Genomic DNA, 24,042 nt, shown 5'->3' with positions numbered 1-24,042 from the left:
TTATATTAACTGCTGACCAAGATTACTAATTCAGTTTACTGTTTTAATTTCTGTTGTTATTGCTGGGCTGTTTTAAAAGGATTGCTTTATTGTTTACTTTATTCATGGATGTTAGTTTTAACTGCATTGTTTTATTGGGTACAGGCAACTCCCTGTTTGTGTGGGGGCTGCATGCCAGGTCATTGCACAAGTCAGTGGTTACACATAAGCCTGTTCCGCCCCCACCCTGCCCCTGTTCTGCCCCCCTTTGGTCATGTGTCAATTGGATGCACACAAAATGGTTGCCGCCTGTATTTTGATCCTGGTGTATTTTAAATTTTTCTGCATATTAACAATGTTGTGCTATATGTGTGTGTGCTTTGTACACTGCTTAGAAGTCATCTGGGCATCAAGCAATGTATAGTCAATAAATGACTAATAATGAATAAATAATCTGCTTTGTGGCACCTCATTGTATTCCACAGGAGCTTCCAGAGCAGGTGTACTTGCACCCACCTCTCAGTATCTTCGTGGTGGAAAAGAGAGCCTTTGGACGCTCTGTCATGGTGGGAACTCACATAGTTTCCCATATTATGAAATTTGCTCCTAAAGAGCTAGATGAGTTGGAAGAGGAAGACGACAGCCCATCCAAAAGTGAGTCTTTAGAATCCCAACTCCTTTAAGGGACCTTTCAATGAGGTGGAATTGTGTGAGGGTCAAGTTAGGGTTTTATGTGCTGGGATTTAACATTTGCAGAGTGTGACACCCTGCACATGGCATTGGACTAGAGCTACTCTGCTGCTCATGGCCATATCTAATTTCTTGGCATTCCTATGCCAGAAGGTCAAAGCCAAGGCAGAAAACATTCAAAGCACCATGCTTTGAAAGAAAAATCTAAGTCAAGCATGGTAGCAAGACTGTGCAAGCAACCTGAGCTTCAGTATTTCTCCATTTTGCTTTTTTAATATCTTCTCAGAGTCACAGTCACCCATGCTGTGAACATATAGAGACTGTATTTCATGAAGGAGTTTTAAGATGAGTCAGGCCAGTGGTACATCTAAATGCAACATCCTTTCTCTTTGTCAGTTAATTAGAGGAAAGTTGTGGGTGGGTGGCAAAGGGGAGGGCCACACCATACAATTAAAGCACGTTAAACACACATTTAAAGCATATGGCTTCCCCCAGAGAATCCTGAGAGCTATAGTTTGTTAAGGGTGTTGGGAATTGCAGCTCAGGGAGGTTGAAAGTACAGTTCCCAGAAATCTTTGGGGGGAGTTGTGTGCTTTAAATTTGCACTGAATGTGCTTTAAATGTATGGCGTGGGTTAGTAAAGCAGAAATGATTCAGCAGGTGAAGGCATGTATTCATACTAAAGTATACAATTTATCCTGTTTTCCTACAGCACGGAAAGCCTCACGGCCGAAAATCTCCAAATCGGTTCTGAATCTTGGTGCAGCTGCTGGGAAGACGGTGATAAACATTGGTGCAGCTGCTGGTCAGACAGTAATAAATATTGGTGCAGCTGCTGGAGACATAGGTAGCAAAGTAAATCCCCTTAAGCTTGCAAAGGTGAGTGCAGCAATTGGATGGTCACAGATTCTGCTGTTAGAGGAGTGTTGTGGCTCATAGGAAGTGCCTTTCTAAATCCACATTGCAGAAATGGATTTTCCACATAGCTGAATCATTCAAAAAGCTTAGGTACTTCATGGTGGGGGAACCTTACTGAGCAGCAGAAAAGGGGGGGGTACAAACAGCAGGGGTGTAAATGCAAACAGAAATCATTGGAAACAGATCCTCACAGATTTCAGTTGGGTCCCCAGGGAAGATTCTCAGACACATCTTTTTCTCCTAAATCCCAGGTATTTATCAAAAAAGGGAGTGCTGAGTTGCAGTCCTTTGTTACTGTGTGGTGTAGTGGTTAAGAGCGGTGGACCCGTAATCTGGTGAACCGGGTTTGATTCCCTGCTCTTCAACATGCAGCTGCTGGGTGACCTTGGGCCAGTCACACTTCTCTGAAGTCTCTCAGCCCCACTAACCTCACAGAGTGTTTTTTGTGGGGGAGGAAGGGAAAGGAGAATGTTAGCCGCTTTGAGACTCCTTCCGGTAGTGATAAAGCAGGATATCAAATCCAAACTCTTCTTCTTCTCTAGCAGTAGGCATGGGTTGTGGTGTGTATGTGAGAGAGCTATGCATGTTACACATGCACATCTGCCCCAGGGAAAGCATTTTGATCTTTCCTGTCAGAAATTTCCTTTGTAGGAAAAGCCATGCAACAACTGTGGGAGGTAACATGGTTTAAGGGATGTGAGTCAGTTCCATATCAGAGCATTAGTAAGCAGTCAACATAAAACCAGGAGAATCTGGGAGATAAGAAGCTCAGAAAATCGGTGGAAAACGTGATTAAAGTTAGAATTATCAAACCTATAGAACAAGCTTTGCTAAGGAAGAATCAGCGTGGCTTCCCCCAAATGGAATTTCTGCTTCACTAATCTTTTAGAATTATTTGAGAGTGTCGGTAGAAGCATTTTAGTAGCAAACATTCTACACAGTCCTTCATGAATGACTTCTGGGTGAACATAACAGGGATAAGAGGATGGGTCCTCTTGTGGACTTGTAACTAACTGAAGAATAAGAATCCAGTGAAATCCAGTAAAAGGATAATTTTCACAAAGAAGGGATATAAGCAACAAGGTCTTCCAATGATTTGCTATTGAAATTGGTACCATTTAATGTATTCATAAATGATCTGGAATTAGGGAAAGCAATGATGTAGTAAAGCAACAACATGTGGACCAGAATTCAGAATCTAGGGGCCCTCCAGGTACTGTTGAACTCCAGTTCCCATCAGCTGTTATTCCAGATTGCTAAATGGAACCTCCATGTTTGGGAGCAGTTTACCTCTTACTCATTGCTGAGGGAATAGAGGAGAGCTTGCCTATAGGCTTAATTGAGCCATCTGGCTGGGCACTGTTGGAAGAAGGACACTGGACCTGATGGAGCTTCTGGGCCAACCCAGTCGGGCCCTTATGTTCACACATGCCTTTGATAGATTGAGATAATTTATTCTCAGGCACCTCTGAAGAAACTCCCAATTGATAAACTCATGCCGAAGGAGGAAGAATTTGAGGAGGAAAAGCCTGAGAAAGAAGAGCTGGATTGGTGGTCTAAGTACTATGAATCATTAAAGGAATTAAACAACCAGGTAATGGGATTTCAACTACTGAATTGTATTTGCAATAGAAGGTAACCTGCTGCCGTCCATATGCTTTGGACTACAGCTCCCTTCATCCCTGAGCATTGGTCATGCTGGCTGTGGCTGATAGGATCTGTAGTCCAAAAAATCTGAATGGCAGCAGATTGGGGAGGGGGGAGGGACTCAGGTGTGAAGCAAATGACTGCAGTAGAGAACTACATAGGACAGGTAGGAGGAAGCAGGAAAAACCATATCCCGTCAGGATACTGCAATCCCCTCATAGGATTATTGTAGAAGGAGAAGAAAGAAGAATGGGAGGGGAGTAGGAAAGGTTCTTGAGTAAACTTAGCAAGAGGATGGGTTTTTTTTATGGATTGAGAACTACTTAAAAAACAGGAAGGCAATTAAATGATGAAAAAACAAACAAACAGTTTATTTCAAATACAAAGGCGCTTTTTTGGTTAAAGAAATAAGGTGCCAGTAATCATAGCTTGATAGAAATGCTGTGTGTGCCAGCCAGCACAAAACGGCTACTATGGGCAGGTGCAAAAGAGGTGGCAAGTATTCTGTATCTTCACAAAAAGAGTCCTGCCTTATTGTACTTTGTTTACAATTCAATATATGAGGTTAGGATGTGAAGTAAAGGGTGCTTTGTTTCTAGAACATCACACATTAATAAATCAGTTTAGGTCTCCCTAGCATACACAAATCCTTGCAGGATTCCCAGCAAGGCCACAATGAGAAACTGTCATGTCCTGTGAAGCTTTGTGTTAGGGTGGAATGCTGATTTTGATGTTCTAGTACAGGGATGTCCTCCATCAGGTTGACTTTGGGTGTTCCTCCCCCCCAAAAGCTCAATAACTTGGGTGAGGACTCCCCAAAAAAAGCTTAACAACTTTGGTCAATCCAATGGTTAGATCACTGCCAGTGTTTTTATAGTGGGAGTAGATCGCAGTCTCTGGGGAGTTGGACATTCCTGTTCTAGTACAAAGCAGGATTCTTTAAAAACTGAATTGGAATGAGGGGTGGGTGTTAGAATGGTGCCCAGAGTCTAGGAGAGGAGCACTGGTGGTGGGAGGGCTCCACTCTGATGGAGGTCCCAGCTGCACCCTAATTAGCTAAAGCTACCCCTTCTGCATTTCTCCTGCCAGTCATTAACAAATCAAAGTTGGCCATATCTATTAATTTCAATGGGTCTACTCTGAGTAGGTCTAATACTAGAGACAACTCAAAATTTGTGTTATATAGCTTCTGTTTTCTGCAGCAAATTTTATGGGTTTCTGGAGTTTTGGGGGTGGTGTTATTGTGAAATTCATCTCACATTGTTAATAGATTTGCTCAGTTAGCAGTGATTGATGGTTATTTGTCATAGTCTGATTAATGACTAACCTATTTTACAGTCCTACAGTGATGAGGAAGAGGAAGAGGACCCAAATGATCCAGGTGAGATCTTCGTACTGTAGAAATTGCCAGGCCCAGGACCTGAACTTTCCAGAATATCTGGTGTTCAAACACTACCAAAGTGGTGTTTTTATTAATGTTATGTCTGTGCTCCCCTTCCCTGAGCTGTGAGAAGCACGGTTCCCTATGTTGGTGTAATGTGGGAAAATAGGTGAAATTGTGCTTGGATTCTGTTCAGGGTTAGCACGTCAGCTGCACTGGGTGGTTAAAAACATCTTTGGGTTATTTGTATCCACCCAAGACCAAAGGCCTAAAGCATTACTCATCCACTCTCACTTTCTCTAAGGAATGTTTGTACATGCAGTGATCGGTATAAAGTCAAGGCTGGATTCAGCCATATTGGCATGGTTGTGTGGTATTTGCCGAATGCAAAGGTTACGTGCTATATGGTCAAGTACAGCATGGTGAGCTAGCATAGTAAAGTGAATCTCTCTGTAAACTTGAATCTTTACGAGGTTTATTTATAAAACCAAAGAACTGTATTATAGTAGATTAGTTCATGATGTACCAGCGTCTCTTAAAGTTAATGTAGATAGTGTGTTTATGCTTGTCTTGCACCATGAGACAAAACACACTTTATACTTTGAACTGGACTGTGTGGAAAAGGAGTTTTCTTAACCGGGGATTCTGGAAAAGACTGACTATTGGAAAGCAGGAAGACTCTGATGTTCTGGTGGAAGACTCTGCTGGAGTTGTGCATACTTTGCTGTTCAACCTAGTCAAAGTGTGGTGTACAGTGGTACCTCTAGTTACGAACTTAATTCGTTCTGGAGGTCCGTTCTTAACCTGAAACTGTTCTTAACTAGAGGCATGCTTTCACTAATGGGGCCTCTTGCTGCCGCTGCGCCGCCAGCACACGATTTCCATTCTCATCCTGGGGCAAAGTTCTCAACTCGAGGTAACTCTTCCAGGTTTGCAGAGTTTGTAACCTGTAGCATTTGTAACCTGAGGCATTTGTAACTCAAGGTACCACTGTAGTATCAACAACAGAGGGGGGCCCCAAAGGATGGGTCTAACATCCTTTGCAGGAGAGAGACCAGTGGTGCTTTTTGTGAATATCGGTCTATTTGGAAATGTACAAAATGAACAGGAATTATAACTGGGCACAGAGTCAGCTCACAGTAATAGGTGTTCAGTCTCTCAAAATCCTCTTTCTCCGTCTAGAACCTCTTAGTAACACTGGTTTTGGCTGGCAAACTGCTCCTTTAGATTTCATAGGATTGGTTCACACACAGCTATCTTAATGAAGCACTATGCTTGCAGAAACCTCCCAGTGCCTACCTACAGTGTGCCCTGGTTCTGTCAGCTGCGACAGGTGTCTGCAGTGGAACCACTTCCAGCCTTTCTTTGCCCTGTGCTCACACTGAATTGTAAATTGCAAGCATGAATGCCTGACGCTAGAAAGAATAAAGGAGAAGAACGGGGTGGAGAGCGACAATCTGGTCGTTGACTTTGTTGGAAATTGTTCAAAGCTGCAGGGGTTGAATGGAAAATCTGTGTGATATTTGACTGTATGAGTTGAGCAAATTATCCCATTAATTTCTCAATGTCTTATTTAGATGGAGGGAACTTAAATGTTGCTTCTCTTGACGTGGAAGTGGACGATGGCACGATAGTTGAAGTTGAGCCACCTCGTCCCAAAAGGAAACTTATAGCTACATTAAAGGTAAGTCTTTCAGAGACAGAATCGTGTCCTAAGTAATCAAGGGTACGTCCTATTAAGGATAAGTAAGGGCAGTGGCGTAGCGTGGGTTGTCAGCACCCGGGGCAAGGCAAGTAATTTGCACCCCCTAACCCGTGGATTTTAGCAGGGGGCAGAGAGCTGCGAGTGCGAGCGCGCCCCCCCAGATGTTGCGGCCGGTGCGGCCGGCCCCCCCTGCACCCCCCACGCTACGCCACTGAGTAAGGGAAGGGCCATGGCTCATTGGCAGAACACATGGGTTGCATGCAAAAGGCACCAGGTTCAATCCCTAGTGTTTCCAGGTAGGGCTGGAAAAGATTCCCACCTGAAACCCTCAAGAGCTGTTGCCAATCAGTGTCAGCAATACTGAGCTAACTTCCAAATGGTCTGACTAGATGCAAGGCACTGCCGATGTTCCTATTGATTTCTTTGAGACTAGGGCTGGTGTATTTCAGCACCCCCCCCCCATTTGTATATTATGCACATCAATTTGGGCATTTCCTGCAAGTTGATTTGTGTCTGCTCCTGACATTTACCACCAAAAAATAAAATAAAATCGGGAAATAATTGTATACTTCACTATTTGCTCAGGCCAGGAAAGAGTGGCCTGTCTTATTTATGTGTGTATTGATGTTTGTTTATAAAAGTATTTATATACCACCGTCTCATAATTTTTTTGATTAAGGCACCAATGTTCATAATGTTCTATTCTGTCAGCCTTTGAGGTTGAGACCACAGTGAAGAATGATAAGGAGAGATGTGGATGACTGCTCTTTTATTAGCTCTTCAAAACCAACAAAGATCATCTTGCAACATCTTAAAGACTACACATTTGTTATGTCACGAGTTTTAATGGATTTAATGGATCCACTTAAAAAATGATGTAGAGACCTGTAGTGACCTGTAGCACCTGTAGCGACATGACATAACCTATTCACTTGATCGGTGATAGAACTGAAAACAGATCACTAGAGGGGAGAGGCCTCTGGTTACACTGTGCTACTAGTTTTTATTATCAGCTGTTATGGCAAGAAAGCTCTAAAATTAACACGTCTCTCATTTCAGATCTACAGTTCAGAGCTGGAAAACGAGTTTGACAATTTTGAGGACTGGCTCTGTATTTTTCCACTTCATCGTGGGAAAGCCAATGAAGATGAAGATGGAAATGAAGAGGATAATTTAGTAGGAAAATACAAGGTAACTGGCTGGATTCAACTAACCCTGTGCACTAACACAATGGCGATCTAGCCTGCTCTGTAGGATGAAGGCTAATACTTTGCTCAGAATGCAGTAATAAACCTCCTTGTGTCTATTCCTTATGGAGTTATAGCTTTACTTTTACTGTGCTTTTCCTTCTCCTGTCTCTCCTGTGATTTATTGCACTTCCAATATATGTGTCACCAGAGGTGTGGTAGAGCTGTGATACTGCAGGACTCAACATGCTGCAGTCTCCTAGGAAACAAGAAGAAAAATCTTCTGACAGGTGTAGGGCTATTCAAAATATCATTCTACTAGAAAGAGTGATATAGATTGTCTTTTGCTTAATCCCTCTTTTGCAGGGCTCATTCTATGTCTATCGGGCTGAAGAGGCAGGTGCAGAGCACAAGATCTCCCAGGGCATCCCCAGAAACAGACCCATTAAGGTCCTTGTCCGAATTTATATTGTAAAAGTAAGTATTTGTACAGAATGGCATGAGTTTTGAAACCTGTGCTACAATTACCAGATAATGAATTCATAACCATCCCACAACCTGCAAAGTCCCCTGGGATTCTGTTGTCACTGTTTGTATCTCCTTTGAGCTATGGCAAGGATGATCTCCCAAGATGGATAGTAGCTCTGTGATTTAAATCCTTCATTCAATTCAACCTGCTCCTAATAATTGTGCTTTCATGAATTTCAGGATGAGATGTCACAGAAAGAGCCCTTGGAATTTCCAGACTCTCCCTTTAGACTGGGGAGACTTGGGACTGCTAGTGCCATCGATTCCATTACGAGATGCAAACAGCATTCTAAAATGTTCTGTATTTTGCAGGAAGCCTCCAGACTGTCAATGTTTTGCAGGAGTTAAAGTAGATTAAAGTGCTGTATCATCCCAATGCATCAAATCTCCCTCTCCATTTTAAGCAGCCTTTTTGCAGTTTGGAAAGTGACAGGGGAATGCATTGAAAAGTGAGGAATGGATGAATAATTAATTAATGGGAGGACATGTAAATGCCCCACAAGCAAATCAAAATGAACTCAGGCTGACTGCTCATTGTCATATAACTGTCCTACATAGAAATCAGAACGAATGCTGCATAACCTTTGTGCAAAATAATCAGGATGAATGCTAAATAAACAAGAGCCTGCAATATATTCCTTTACCTCAGCACACCAAAAAAACATAGCAGTTCTTTTCCACTTTAGAACAGTACTGCTTCATTGAAGTTCCCTTTTGAGGGAAAGTGGGGTTGTCTCCCTCTCAGGGGTTGTCTCACTCCTCCAGGGCGTCCTGGTTTTTACTTTTTGAAGTATGGCAACCCTAGGTTTCCTCCCCACTCCATTCAGGTTCAATTGGCTAGTGACCATAGTTTTGCCTGTAACATGTGTCCTAGCTTCAGCAAGCAAGCCTTCTGAAGTGACAGTCACTTCAATCGTTGTTCTGCTCCTGCTTGGGACATATTGGTCTGGCTGGCAGGAAATAATTTTTTTGGGAAGGGGAAAAGTGGCTAACTTCTAGGTCGCTCTGCCTCCTGAGGCTGGAAATGATGATCTTCGAGTTCCTTGTAACTCTATGATTTTATAACTCTTGATGTTTTGATCACGTAACACAGGTCAGTGATCTTTTGCAATAGTAGTTTTCCGTTACCGATTCAACCTGCAGTTTCATGAAGGTGTTTCCAGACAAATATATGTAATGCTATATGGTTTTGTTCCACCAATGTTATAGTGCCACGTATTATGTTTTTTAGGCAACTAATCTGAGTCCAGCAGACCCCAATGGCAAGGCAGATCCCTACCTTGTGGTTAAAATCGGGCAGCAACAGAAAGACACTAAGGAGCGGTACATCCCAAAGCAGCTGCATCCAGTCTTTGGAGAGTAAGAACACAGCTTTACTTTGCATCTGAGTTGTATCCTCTCCACATTGCTTATAGCAGACTTTGCCTTACCACTAGGTAAACCTAGGCAACTGCAAAGGGTAGCTTGTGTTGGTCCCATTGTTGGAGATGCAAAAGGGAGGGATTCATATTCTCAGCACCACCTAGGTGTGCATGCATCTCTAACAAGATGGTGGTGCAGCAAAGAAGGAAAGAGGGCTGGATCTATAGGAAGATGAGGAAGGGTATAGCAGTTATCAAAGGATAGCGGAAATGAGGGGTGAACAAACGAGAGCATTGTTGGGTTCTGCCAATGACTTAACCATGTGAGATGGGGGAGGGAAATTGGCCAGTTCAGGGTCTTCAAGGTGAAGGGTCTGTTAAAGGGGGCTTGTGCCAGTTGGATGTCATGGATGGATATGTGTGACTTTACCTAGATATGATACATAGGTTTAAAATGGTGCAGGTTCTATTACAACAAGAATTAAAGTGGGGGTGGTTGTACAGAGCCTACTTCCATAGGTTGTTTCCCATCCTTTAGTTGCCCATATATATTCTCATCCTGTCTGCCTCTCTCTCTTCTTCAGAGTGCTGGAGCTGAGCATATCATTTCCCATAGAATCAGAACTCACCATATCGATATTTGACCATGATTTGGTCGGATCAGATGACTTGATTGGGGAAACAAAGATCGACTTGGAGAACCGATTCTACAGCAATCACAGAGCCAACTGTGGGGTGGCCTCGCAATATGACACGTATGTAATGTAGAAGGAGTTAGCAAGGCAACCACAAACCCTTCTTGTCATTTTGTTAGTATTTTTTAAATTATTATTTTGCAGAAAGTATTGCTCTTTCAAGTGGCTGGTAGCAACTCTGTAGCCTTCCCAAGGAAGCCTGTTTCTATAGTGGTGGGTAGGGGTTGGACTCTGCTCCCTGCTCTATAGAAACGTCTCCTGGAATGCTAGCACTAAGATGAAATAAACCAGCTTCACATTCAGTTCTACACCCATTAGGAGGTAATGGCTATGGCCTCACATGATGCTAAGCCATCATTTGATGTAACTGTTCAGCAAACCATGGGTCATCTTACAGATGAGCTGACAAGCCACAGCTTATTTCTCCAAAGCTTAGTTTGTTCTCCATCTGATCTTGCCTTGTAGCTTAGATGAGCATCAAATGAAACAAAGTTAAACAAGGTAGTTGGTTCAGACATAATGCCATGCTAAAGTTAAAACAAGCCATGATGAGTTAAGCCAATAACAAACCATGGTTTCACACTGCTTTGTTTTCAGAAAACAAACCATGGTTTCACACTGTGCTTTGTTTTCAGAAAACAAACCATGGTAAGTCTGCTAGGTTCAGATGTTCAAACAAACCATACTTTGACTTAACAAACCATGGTGTAGTATTATGTGCAGACCAGGCCAATAAGTTTGATCCTGTTCCTTCCTTACAGAGAGGGCTACAACATGTGGCGTGATGCTTTCAAACCCACACATATCTTGGACAGTTTGTGTAAGAAGAATTCACTCCCCTCAGCTGAGTACAGGCGGGAGGAAGTCAAAGTAAACAACAAGATTTTTAAGATCCCTCCTGAAGCTTTTCCTGAAGGTACTGGTTTATGCTAAAAACAAAAACAAAAAAACTTTTTTTACCCAACTTTTCTGTCAAGTTGCTCAAGGTGATATACATTGTTCTCATGCTCCCTATTTCATTTTCACAACAACACTGTGAGGCAGGTTAAGCTGAGAGGCAGTGACTAGCCCAAGGTCATCCAGTGAACATCCCAGCTCAGTGGGGATTTGAATATGGGTCTACCCAATTCTAGTCCGACACTCTAACCACTACAACACACTTGTTCAGTGTTTCAAAGGAGAACATAAAGCAAAAGCTGCTAAAGTGAGCAGTGATGAGATCCCTTTGAGATTCCTATATAATTTATTTATAATAATGATAATAATGGATTATTTGTACCCCACCCATCTGAATGGGCTGCCTCAGCCACTCTGGCTGGTTTCCAGCATATATAAAAAATAAAAAGCTTCCCTATACAGTACAGGACGGCCTTCAGATGCCTCCTAAAGGTTATATAATTCCTAGGCTTTGCCATGGCGTTCTTCATTGATTGATACTGATAAACAGTACTGATTCTGTCTGGCCCCCTTTCTTAGGGGCTTCTGGTTTTTTTATATTATTATTATTATTATTATTATTATTATTATTATTATTGCTGTTGTTGTTGTTAATTATTTATTTATCATCATCATCATCATTATCATTTATTATTATAGAAGCCTTTGTAAAAGACAAGAAAGAAAATGAAGATGAAACCTGGTCTGCTTATGATGAGCACAAGGCTTTGTATGTTCTTCAACACTGGGATGAAATGCCAGAATATGGATATAAATTAGTACCAGAACATGTAGAAGTTCGGTCCCTTTACAATCCAGACAGCCCGGGTCTCCTACAGGTGAGACGAGACTGTTGGTTTACTCATAATACAACTTCTGCACATTGGCACTATAGGATCATATGCAAGGAATGTTGCACTAGCACAACCGCGGCGGGGGAAACACACCCCTGTTATATCCATTGTAGGGAGGGCAAGGCTGTTATACATAGCAGATATAGACAGAAAGGGTGGTATGGCAAGAGGCAGCACTTGAGACCAAAAATGCATACCTTCTTCCACAATCATAAAGGTCTTTAGGCCAGCTATTACCAATGTAGGGCCCACTAGGTGCTTTGAACTATAAGTCCCATCCGCCCCAGTCACCAGAGGACACTAGGTTGGCAAAGACTGGCTTAGCTTCTTCCCTTTCCATTGAAGCCTTGGGAAATCATACCTGTGTCAACGTAGACGTTGTTTGTAAAACCTTATGCAGAGACTTTGGAATGTATGAGTGAGAGTTTTTGCACTAATCCCAGGCCACTTCGAAACAAAAAGAAAATTAGCTCCTGAACATTGAAGTTGAATAAAAATCATTTCCCTGAGTTTCAAAATATGTCTGCAATATTTCATAAATACTTGTTAGCACCATTCTGGACGTTTCCCCCTTCCTTCATTAGATAGATTCAACTGCTCTTGAATCTCAGAAACAAACACCTTGTTTTCTCCCAGGGTGCTCTCCACATGTGGATCGATATGTTTCCAAATGATGTCCCTGCACCACCTCCTGTCAACATCAAACCACGACTCCCAATCAGGTAAAGGCCCTCTGTGAACTGGAAGAGAGCCAATTCCTAAACTATTTGTTGCTTTGCCTTTTATAGAACGTTTTCTTACATTGTGTGCCCCCTGGTAGGAACTATTGCAGGAAAGCATCTGCAACAGGCACCTGACCTGCTGGTGCCTGTGCTAATAATGTATAGGAATTGCTATGCGAATGGCTACCACTATGCAAATGGTATCCCCTTAAAGAGGAGGAGTCTCTTCTGTTTTAACATGCCGGTGAAATGCAAATGAAGCAAGTTTAAACGCAGAGTCCTTTGGAAGATGTTTCGAAGCTCCAGCAATCAACTGATTGTTGGCGCTTCGAAGCACAGTGTAAGGTTCTCAACAAGCACCAACTATTGATTAAAGAGAGTCTTGAACAGTTGAAGCCCCAACTACTATATTATTATTATTATTATTAAAATTTATATACTACCCTTCATCCGAAAATCTCAGGGCCGTTCACAAGATAAAAAATACAGAATAAAAGCACAAAGAAATAGAAGAAAGCCAAGACAACACAATAACCTTCCCTCCTACAAACACACTGTCAGCTGGGATTGGTGGCACTTGGGTGCATTTCCACCAAGGAGCTGCACCACCACCAACTCAAAGTCAGCTGACAAGGCCTTTGTTTGGGCAGGTGACCTGATGCCCTTGGATGGCAGTGGGTGTTACAGCTAGTGCAGCAAAAAGGGAGGAACAGCTTGGACTCAAAATGGAGTATGTCTGCATGCACCCTTTCTCTGCAGAAGGGGAAATTACTTGGCTTTGAAAGCATTTCCCCTGCTGCAGAGACTTCACACTTATATCCAGCGATCAGCTGATTGGAAGTTAGAGGGAGCTTCTCTGAAGGCACAAAGCCAGCTCATTGGCACTAAACCTGCTTCTTCAAAAAAAAGGTTATTGTAACCATCAACTGACCGATGATTACAGCAACCTCTTTTGAGCTTTGATAGGTGTCACCCACCTGATGTCATTACAAGTTGGCCCACAGGGGGTGGAAGAGAAAAGGATCTGGCCCGCCTTCCTGATGCAGTTCTCTACCCCTGGTCTAAGGACTAAAATTACTCAGTTGCACCCTGTCTACCCTATGATCATTTGGGTTGCTTCTGTTGTGGTTCACATACTGGATAGTCTGGCCCCTTATATTGGTAAAGGGTACTCTTCGTTCTTTGTGGAAAGTTTTGTCCAGAATTTACAGATGCAGAAAATAAGTTTTGAACAGAACTTTGCATTTTCTCATTCTTTCTAGCTATGAGCTGCGTGTCATTATCTGGAACACGGACGATGTGGTCCTTGACGACGTCAATCCAATAACAGGCGAAATCTCCAGTGACATCTATGTGAAAAGGTGCTTTCACCAATAGATTCAGATAGTCCGAAATGATAAGTCCGAAATGATACAGAAATGATAAGTATAGCTTATCATTTCTTTAGAAACCTGAGGATTTTCCTGATGGAATAAGCAGCCAACTGTTCTGGTTTCAATACAGTGGGTTGCTAGTTTAGCAGAAGTTAAAACTTTTGATTAATAAGTAATATTGGGTTGTATCCAATGTAGTGCTAAGTAACTGTCCCATTTTCACCTGCACAATGGGACCCCCTCCCCCTTCTCCCACACGTACTCTCTAAATTATGGGTTTTGTTTTGTTTTTTTAAATAGTATTTATTAAGGTTTTAAGGTTACAAAAAGAAAAAAGAAGAAACACCAAATTAAACAAAAACAAAACAACACATCACAATAAAAAACAGAAAAATAGAAACAATTAAAAAAAAGAAAAAACAAATCGAACCTTCCCATAACTTGTCTTTCATTTGCTTGTTTCCCTGACCTCCTCACACCTCCCTTTTTTGTATTCTAAGTCAATTATCCATTTCAGCAAATCCTTTCCCTCTCTTCAAATTTTTATCCTGAAAATTTATCTTGATATTAATATAAGTTTGCTTTCCCTCCTTTCACCAATTAACAGTCTATTTTTCTTAAATATTTGTTACATTTTTGCTAGAATACATAAGTTCATTCCAATATCATTCTAACATTCATTAATTTTACAATGTTTCTGTAAATAGTCTTTAAATTTCTTCCAATCTTCCTCCACCGACTCTTCTCCCTGGTCTCGGATTCTGCCAGTCATTTCCGCCAGTTCCATATAGTCTATCACCTTCATCTGCCATTCTTCCAGGGTGGGTAGATCTTGTGTCTTCCAATACTTTGCAATAAGTATTCTTGCTGCTGTTGTGGCATACATAAAGAAAGTTCTGTCCTTCTTTGGCACCAATTGGCCGACCATGCCCAGGAGAAAGGCCTCTGGTTTCTTCAGAAAGGTATATTTAAATACCTTTTTCATTTCGTTATAGATTATCTCCCAGAAGGCCTTAATCCTTGGGCATGTCCACCAAAGGTGAAAGAATGTACCTTCAGTTTCTTTACATTTCCAACATTTATTATCGGGCAAATGATAGATGTTTGCAAGCTTGACTGGTGTCATGTACCACCTGTATATCATTTTCATTATATTCTCTCTTAAGGCATTACATGCCGTGAACTTCATACCTGTGGTCCATAACTGTTCCCAGTCAGCCATCATAATGTTATGTCCAACATCTTGTGCCCATTTAATCATAGCAGATTTCACCGTTTCATCCTGAGTGTTCCATTTCAACAGCAAGTTATACATTCTTGACAAGTGCTTAATTTTGGGATCTAACAGTTCTGTTTCCAATTTTGATTTTTCCACCTGGAAGCCAATTTTTTTGTCCAAATTATATGCCTCCATTATCTGATAATAATGAAGCCAATCTCGCACTCTGTTTTTTAATTTTTCAAAACTCTGCAGTTTTAATCTGTCTCCCTCTTGTTCCAAAATTTCCCAATATTTTGGCCATTTAGCCTCCATATTGAGCTTTTTCTGAGCCTTCGCTTCCATTGGTGACAGCCACCTTGGGGTTTTATTCTCAAGCAAATCCTTATATCTTATCCAAACATTAAACAGTGCTTTTCTGACAATATGGTTTTTAAACGCTTTATGTGCTTTGACCTTATCATACCACAGATATGCATGCCACCCAAAGACGTTATTAAAGCCTTCTAAGTCCTAAAGGCCTAAATTATGGGTTTTGTGCCTTTTGTGAGGTGGGGCCAGGAACTGATGCTAAATTATTGCTAGATTCTAATAAAGGTTCTTCTGCAGTTGGATCAAAGGACTGGAGAAGGACAAGCAAGAGACAGATGTTCACTTTAACTCTTTGACTGGGGAAGGCAACTTCAACTGGAGATTTGTGTTCCGCTTTGACTACCTCCCAACAGAAAAAGAGATAACTTACAAGAAGAAGGATTCCATCTTCTCTCTGGAGGAATCGGAATTTCGGGAGCCAGCTGTCCTGGTCCTTCAGGTCTGGGACTATGATAGGATTGCAGCAAATGACTTTCTAGGTATTTTAATGCTCACTGTGCCTTTTAAAGGTTTGGGGCATATATAAATGTTTTTCTTCTTCTTTTTAGTTGTTTCCAGAAGGGTGTGCAACAATTACATTGCAAGGAAGTTAAAAACTGTTCCTACAAAGCTTCTGAAACTCTCCTTTTCTTTCTACTCCTCCTTCCCTGCCTGCATAAAACTCATCCATTAAGAGGCCTTTTTAGCAGTGCAATTTCCTAAAACGGCTAATCTGAACTGAGGAGGCTTCCAGGGATAGGAAAAGGAGAGTGCATGTGTTCAGCAAGCACATCTGTCTATAGTCCTTCTGTTTTTCACCTTCATATACAAATAATTTATATTCAGTAAAAGTAATCTAGCCCATTTGTGTCTAAATTCTCAGTACAGCTATTAAAAGCTTGTCTGCTGCAAGCAAACAAATGGTAAAACACCACTCAAAGCCTTTCATTCATGACTCCATATTGTTTTGATTTGGTTTCAGTTCCTATTGATTAAATTGCATGGGACTGAATCAAAACAATATGGGATAATGGATGACATTTTGTAAATACACTGGGGCAACAACAAGCTCTAAAAAGGGAAAACTAATAGGCAGCACCATCTAGTGGTTAACCAAGGTACTGCATATTTTTGAACTTTATTCTGATTTTGTTGAAGTTGCAAATTCTGAACATGGTTTGCTGCCCAGATATCAATTACATTGAATGCATGAAATTGGACAGCAACAAAGAGATCTCAGCTGTATTTCCTACTATGTCATCTTTTTGCATATTTCCTCTTTCTGTACATCCCACTGTTTCCTCATGTAATATGGGGATTTACAACATCCTAGTGGTAAGAAAATGCACGCTAACGACAAATTTAGGTTGAAGAAGAATGTTTTTAACCAAAGAAGATGTAACGTTCTGGAATAGCTGTGAGGGCAAAGAACATCACAAAGCTTGAGACTGAAGGAAAGAAGCACGTGGAGGATATAATGTAGTTTTTTCTTGATGCCTCTGTTGTGACCTGTTAGGATCATTTAAGATTTTCCCAGGTATCTTTCTGCTTAGGCGATTGTGTTCCTTCACCCCTTCACCCCTCCCCTTTTAATATAATGTTGTACAAATACACCCAGGGGATGATTTAGTGGATGCATTTTGCAGTGGTGGACTTGGGGCTTCCAAATTTCTGTGGTGCCCCATGAACCACCAGCCATTCTTGCATTCAATTGCTAGTCTGGCTGGCTTCCTTATGTGGGGTTGTGGGGCAGCGCCATCGTGCTCTCTGTCTCCAGAAGTAAAATGTCTTGGTTGCTGAGGAAGAGTTCCTCTGCCCCACCCTGCCTTGGAATGCAGGCTTACTTGAGCTTCCCTACTTTTGTGCCTTCCAGCCTCCTAGCAGCTACTGTATTATAAAAGGAAGTGGAAGAGGCTGCTGATTAGTTGGTCAGTAGTTCCTGGGCTATGCCTTGAATCTGTTTTCTGACTCTTTGTTTCCTTTGCCTTGCTGTTCCCTGAATACTGCTCAGTTTTGTTTGCTCATTCCTTGCAAGATGGTCCTTAATTTTCCCCTGATCCAGCTATGCTGACTGTGTCTCAGTTGTCTACTGAGACAAACTGCTGTATTTGGGTTTGCAAATATTTTTTCCACCCAGTCAGTTTGACAATGATCTCAGGCTTCCCTACCCTGTAAGCTAGGGCTACCATACATTACTGGGATTTCAAAGGCAGAATTGATGTCCGGTGGGAGTTTCTGAAAGGTGGTGCCTTGTCCTGGATGTTAGGCAAGTCAATGAAAAGACCAAAAGCTCAACAACTTTTTGCGTAACCCTACTGTAAGCACCTTTTTGCAGTGCGTTTTCTAACTACTTCTATTATGATGGAAGTTCCTATTTTGAACCAGGGGACTGTTTGCTCCAGTCTATTGTTGTGATCTCTACAAAAATGTAGTGGCTGCATTCTGTAAATCATATTGTAGCCCAGTAGCTGCAAGCAAAATTCCTGCAATTCCCTATGGAAGGAAATGCTGTGTTTCCTAGCCATCTGGGGGGAAATTGTCAAATCTCCCATAATAAGTGGCCAGTATATGATGTTATCCCAACTTTGTTGTGTTTCAAGGAGCCATTGAGTTGAAGCTGAACGATATGGTGAGAGCCGCCAAGAGTTCAGAGCAGTGCACCATCAAGATGGCCAAGGAGAAGGCCATGCCCCGCTTCTCTATCTTCAGAAACAAACGAATGAGAGGCTGGTGGCCATTCATCAAACTCAAGGGCCAGGAAGACATTGAAAGGGAAGAGAGGGAGGCTAAGCAGAAGAAGAAAAAGAAGAAGAAGAAGAAGTGGAGGAGCTCTGTAAAACCAGAAGACGTTGAATTTTCAGATCCTAGTGGAAATATCTTCATCCTTACAGTAAGAGAACTGCACTGAAGATGCACCTATTTTTATTATTATTTACATTTATTAGCTATCTGTTAAGCCGTTTCTCTAGGCAGCATACAACACAAATCAAATACAGTAGTACCTCAGGTTATATACGCTTCAGGTTACAGACTCCGCTAACCCAGAAATAGTACCTCGGGTTAAGAACTTTGCTTCAGGATGAGAACAGAAATCGCACGGTGGTGGCGCAGCAGTAGAGGGAGGCCCCATTAGCTAAAGTGGTGCTTCAGGTTAAGAACAGTTTCAGGTTAAGAACAGACCTCTGGAACGAATTAAGTACGTAACCAGAGGTACCACTGTAGTACATTGAGGGTGCAATCCACACCCACTGGGTGTGGCCTGAGCTGAGTGGGACTCCCCTTCCGTCAAGTCCTGCTGAGCTCCACTGGCCTCCACCTGCAGAGCGATGCCAGCGTCACTCTGCTGGCCCAGAACCCCCACTCCACTCTGTGTAAGGCAGAACTGTCACTGGCAGGATCTCCACCATTGGCAGCAAGCAAACGGGAGTCTCTGAAGCACAGCAGACTCTTGCAGTATGTCAGACATTTTGCTCACAGTGTGCTTCTCTCCAGGGAAAAGTGGAAGCCGAATTCCAGCTACTGACTGTAGAGGAGGCTGAGAATGCCCCAGTTGGTCGGGCACGGAAAGAGCCTGAACCCTTAGAGAAACCCAAGTAAGTATCTAAAGATTTATATAAATGACTTTGTAAATTAGAAGACCAGGCCGGCTAGGGCTGTGGTCCGTCTAATGCAGCATCCTGTTATATGGTGGTCAGGTGCCTATGGGAAGCCCCTGCTCTATACTAGGGATGGGGGGAATCCACAGACTCCAACCCCCATCAGTCCAGCTGCCATGGCCATCAGCCAGGGATGATGGGAGTTGTAGTCCAGCAGCATCTGGAGGGCCACAGGTTTCCCACTCCTGCTTTGTACTGTTGTGAATTAAAGGGAATACATTAATATTGTTGGAACACACTATTTAACAGGAAAGCTGATTAAATGCAAAATGACCTTTGGATTTCCAGGCATTCAAGCATAGGTTGACTTGTCTTCACTGTGAGCATTGACCTATTATCAGCTAGGGTTGGGGGTGGGGCTAGCTATGTGCTACCAACATTAACTTTGTTGCTACTCCCTTGTCCAAACCTGCACCGAGCCTTGCCCTTTCTTTTCTCCCCAGCCGCCCAAAAACATCCTTCAACTGGTTTGTGAATCCCATGAAGACGTTTGTCTTCTTCATTTGGAAGCGGTACAAGAAGTACATAATTGCACTACTTATTATTGCAATTTTGACCATATTCTTGGTTCTCATTCTCTACACAATGCCGGGATACATCAGCGAGAAGATAATAAACGGCTAAAGACAGTGCTTTCTGTCCTCTTCCCCAAGTTGGGACTTGACAAAGGAAGATAACAGTGACTTCTGTGCCAAAGACATTAAGGAGCATGTGCAGCTGGCTGATTGTGCCTGGAGCACTTTGAAAATGCAACTGTCAGAGTAAGGGAAGAGACTGCCCATATTCAGGCAGTCAGGCATCCTGCTCACATCTGTGATGTGATGACAATTATCTCTGAAAAGCCTTTGGAATTATTCATTAAACGCCTTGCCTTTCATTAGCTCTTAAGATGTTATGCTTGTTCTATGACCCTGCAACTCTTTATAGCTAAAGCAATTCACTGTCACTTAAGAAGAAAATAAGAAGAGGCCACCTATAGCAATAGATATAGAAGTATGGAAACCTGGCAAAATGGAAAGGAATTTATAGTTTTATGCCACTGCTGTCTGTGTCTCCAAATCATATGAGTCTGGTACATGGGTGTGGTTTGCTAGGAATCGCCTGGCAGGTCCAATTGATACCCCTAGTGGTTCACAGTTGGTCTATGGGTTGGCAGTTCCCCATTCCTTAATGTATTGGTTTGAGAAATATGGATTTGCTAAATTTGCATTAAAATGCAGATCACAATTCTCATCCATCCCTACACTCTAGTGCAATAAGCAGTATACATGCCATCATGTTTGGAAGTGGGAGACAGCTGTGCTGTTTTCCATTTTTGTTAGTAGAGCAGGGCAGCTAGATCACAAGTTCATCCATCAAATGATATTTGTAAATATATAAATCACAGATTGGAGAGGATAAGGAGTAGGGTTATGTTACTCCTAAACACTGCAAGCGCTGCCTAAAAGGTGCCTTTGACATTTGTGCAACCTCATTGTGTGAAGAACTATTCAGCATTACCTAGCAAAATGTTTCGATTTTCCTAGCAAGATACTGCACTTTTGGAGCAAAGAAAATGTGTTGTCTTGGCAACAGAAAACTGTCTTGGACAAAGGTAAAGCCCCCCCCCCCCCCCATATTGCCTGTATTAGCTGAAATGCTGCTTGTGTCTTTTTACCCTGTGAAATAGTGACATTGATATAACATGATTTTTGCTGTTCTTTAAAGATTACATGCACTTTAAAAATAAATAACACTGCCACTTTTGCAAATTACAGGGTGGTGTTTTTTTCCAGAAATGCATATTTCTACAGATGTGTTTTTTGATACAACCAGAGTGATTCACGCAGAGGCAAATTTCCAAATGCAGATCTGCTCTGCTGGGGCAATTGTGCGGGGGAGGGGCCACTGTGTCAGTCCAACAACCTACTTGTGCTCTTGGAAAAGTAGATTAACCTCCTGTGACCTTGCGCCCTCTAGCAATTTTGGATTAAAACTCTGATGAAGCTCTGGGGTTCCCGTATCTTCTCTCTGTGTGTGTGTGTGTGTTTCTCTCTCCTGCAGGTGAAGAAGCAACTGAGGGTGAGCAGTTTTAAGCTTAAAAAGCAACTCAAGGGTTAAGCAGCTGACTAGAAATGCAATACACCTCACTATAGTGGAGAAAATTGTGACCAGTTAACCTGGTCTGTACTATTCAGGTACTAAGTGTTGATGGGTGACTTCAAGGCCTCTCCTGCTCCCCCATATTTTGATTCTTTATATTTGAGCTAGACTTGGACTGGACGGTTTAAACAGAATGTAGCTGTTCAAGTAGTAAACATAATGAATAACCCTATTCCCTTATCGAGAGAGAGAGAGAGAGAGAGAGAGAGAGAGAGAGAGAGAGAGAGAGAGAATGAATTACTAGGTTTCAGTGAGGATTCAGAAACAGTCAGGGGTGCCAACTTGAATAAATATTGGGAGGGGGGAGAGGTAAGCCCCACCCCACATAATCAATCACTAGACACGACACACACATACCATTTGAATCAACTTTTTTGGGTGGGAGTCCCCTCAAATATTTTATTGGGGAGGCTGAAGGGACCCCAGCCCCGAGCGGTTGGCTCCCATGTTAAACAGTATTTAACAAACTCTGAGTAGTACTGTGTGTGTGTGTGTGTGTGTGTGTGTGTGTGTGTGTGTGTGTTTTGGGGAGGGGAAGCAAGAGGCCAGCTCTTTGCAACTTATGGACATGGAGGGACAGCGGCCGTCGCTCTGCCTTTCTGGTGTTTGTGGCCTTCTCAGCTACCCTTAGCTGCTTCCTCTCAATCCTGAGTTCCCCTTTTTCTGTGGCCTGGCAGTCTGACGCTGCTGCTTCTCTGGATCTGATCTGCAACCAGGCGTTAAGGAAGCAAGATGCCTGAGCTTATCTCTGTCCAGGACTTTATCTCCCAGACCCAAGAGGATCTCAGCTCTCCGACCACCTCCTCCTTTTCCAGCCACATGGGCAAATGCAGGAACACCGTTTGCAGCCTAGAGGAGGTAAGAGAGGGTTCAAGGAAGGAGATGGCGGCTGGGCCGAAGCCAAAGCAGAGGGGGAGATGTTGGGATCCCATGAGGAGAATTTGCTGCTGGGTGTTCCTCACTCTGTGCAGGGAAATAGACAAACTGAGGAGCGAAGATGGGTGCAGTTATTTTTATTTATTTAAGGATTTGTACCCCCACATTTCCTTCAAAAGAGGAAGCTAAAAACAGCTTGCACAATGTCCATAGAGATTAACAGAGAACAACCAATTCCCATAAATGAGCTCGAAAAACCAAATAGCACAAGCTTCAGGGGAACTTTTATTCAATACAAAACTGCCCATCCAGCCAATGAAATTAACAGAAACCACTTCTTCTAAACAGGCAGTATTCACTTGCCTTCTAAATGACCGAAGGACCAGATATGGGGGAACAGATTCCATAGCTATGTTGCAGGCAAGAGCCTCTACTTGATATCTTGTCAGATATCTCGTCACTGACAGAAGGAACCCAAAGGAAGGCCCCTTCCATGGGTACCAAAGTCACCTGGGAGAAAGCACATCCTAAGACATGCTGACGTGCCCCTTTGTCACAGTGACCTAGGACACTTCGGAATTATTCTCATCCCTATTCAGTGGCTTCGTGGCTTAAGTCCTTGTCCTCAGCAACTTTGCATTTATTAGAAGATTGGCAAGCAAGGCAACTGTATACCTAGGGCTAAAATGGGGCAAGAAAGCATGTATAGGATTGAACTGTTGGTGTTAAAAGAAATAAATAAATTGCACTGTTGTCCATGAGATATATCTGTTTGCTTTGCTCTGATACTAACTAAACCACATTGCTCTTACCATCTATAAGGGAAGAGCTGTGGCTCAGCGGTAGAGCATGCAAAGTGTCCAAGTTTCAGATCTCAGCCTCTCCAAGCAGTCCCATGTCTGAAAACCTGGAGAGCTGCCTGCCAGTCAATATAGACAACGTTGACCTGGTTTCCTATGTTCCTATGGGGCACCCTTTCAAAATGCAATTATATCTCACAGCTAACTGTGTAGGCGTGTGGGAGCCACCACCAAACTGTCCTCTGGCTAACTTGAAACCACTTCTGCCCTTCTCACCTTCTCATTTCCTCTTATGAAATCCGTTGCATATCTGCCCTTCAGTTTCCAAATGCTGGACTCATTTCTGAAGCGAAATCCAAAGGCCAGGATGCCTGATCAAGCTTTGCATAATGCAGTTTAGCAGAACCCGCAAAAAAAGAGCCTTAGGGCAGTATGTTAAGATAAAATGAAAAGCTGGAGAACAGGAAACCATTTGGAAATATGAATAGTTTGAGGGCTGAAAAGAAAAGCTTGCACATCAGGAAACGGAAATGTTGCATGAACTCAGTATGCACGAGAGGCAGGAATATTGAAAGCAGCATCCACAACTTCAAGAGAGCAACTTTAGAATGTTAAGTAATGAGGATGAGGGGCACAAAGCTTTTGATTTATCCAGAGTTCCTCCTCAAAACAATGGGGGTGGGTATACAGCTGGACGTGATATAGAAGACCAACAAGATTTGATTTTTCAAATAGAGGAGAGTGGTCATTTACTAGTTGGTTTATCCCAGTAGCCCTTGGGGCAACTTGAATTCTGTTTTGCACCTAGAAAAATATAACCTTATCATGTATAATAATTTTTGCATATTTGTAAACTTTGTTTTGCTTTGGGAGAGCAGCTTGTGCTTAGGATGTCTTTTTCTTTTTCTCTTTAATGCCTTTAGGCTTTAGATTCTGATCGAATCGTTCTGCAAAAAATGAGGAAAGCAGTGAAAGCAGAGCACACAACTGGACAAGGTCAGACTGTCATTGGGGATGTGGTA

At 42.4% G+C, this 24,042-nt stretch overlaps 2 protein-coding genes across 11 annotated transcripts in view; both read left to right on the top strand.

Moving 5' to 3' along the window:
* The window catches only part of LOC310764228 (fer-1-like protein 4), a 114,057-nt gene extending 93,110 nt beyond the window's left edge, over window positions 1-20,947 (top strand). For all 4 annotated transcript variants that reach the window (XM_083617673.1, XM_083617672.1, XM_083617671.1 and 1 more), the window contains exons 30-46: window positions 465-633; window positions 1,382-1,548; window positions 3,050-3,181; window positions 4,573-4,615; window positions 6,193-6,299; window positions 7,380-7,511; window positions 7,874-7,984; window positions 9,267-9,394; window positions 9,981-10,151; window positions 10,853-11,007; window positions 11,688-11,866; window positions 12,518-12,603; window positions 13,866-13,964; window positions 15,805-16,046; window positions 18,147-18,436; window positions 19,039-19,139; window positions 19,646-20,947. In XM_083617673.1, coding sequence (XP_083473799.1) covers window positions 465-633; window positions 1,382-1,548; window positions 3,050-3,181; window positions 4,573-4,615; window positions 6,193-6,299; window positions 7,380-7,511; window positions 7,874-7,984; window positions 9,267-9,394; window positions 9,981-10,151; window positions 10,853-11,007; window positions 11,688-11,866; window positions 12,518-12,603; window positions 13,866-13,964; window positions 15,805-16,046; window positions 18,147-18,436; window positions 19,039-19,139; window positions 19,646-19,826 — 2,493 coding nt within the window. In that variant the 3' untranslated portion in view covers window positions 19,827-20,947. The remainder of the gene's footprint in view (window positions 1-464; window positions 634-1,381; window positions 1,549-3,049; window positions 3,182-4,572; window positions 4,616-6,192; window positions 6,300-7,379; window positions 7,512-7,873; window positions 7,985-9,266; window positions 9,395-9,980; window positions 10,152-10,852; window positions 11,008-11,687; window positions 11,867-12,517; window positions 12,604-13,865; window positions 13,965-15,804; window positions 16,047-18,146; window positions 18,437-19,038; window positions 19,140-19,645) is intronic.
* Window positions 20,948-21,079: 132 nt separating this feature from the next.
* Window positions 21,080-24,042, top strand: part of LOC310764233 (arf-GAP with SH3 domain, ANK repeat and PH domain-containing protein 1-like) — a 33,881-nt gene continuing 30,918 nt past the window's right edge. For 2 of the 7 annotated variants that reach the window (XM_083617692.1, XM_083617695.1), the window contains exons 1-2: window positions 21,855-22,202; window positions 23,944-24,016. In XM_083617692.1, coding sequence (XP_083473818.1) covers window positions 22,077-22,202; window positions 23,944-24,016 — 199 coding nt within the window. In that variant the 5' untranslated portion in view covers window positions 21,855-22,076. The other 5 variants (XM_083617696.1, XM_083617697.1, XM_083617693.1 and 2 more) reach the window with 4 other exon arrangements.

Source organism: Podarcis filfolensis (genome assembly GCF_964270895.1).
Source record: "Podarcis filfolensis genome assembly, chromosome: 6".
Classification (NCBI taxonomy): Eukaryota; Metazoa; Chordata; class Lepidosauria; order Squamata; family Lacertidae; genus Podarcis; species Podarcis filfolensis.
This window is presented reverse-complemented; position numbering and strand designations above follow the sequence as displayed.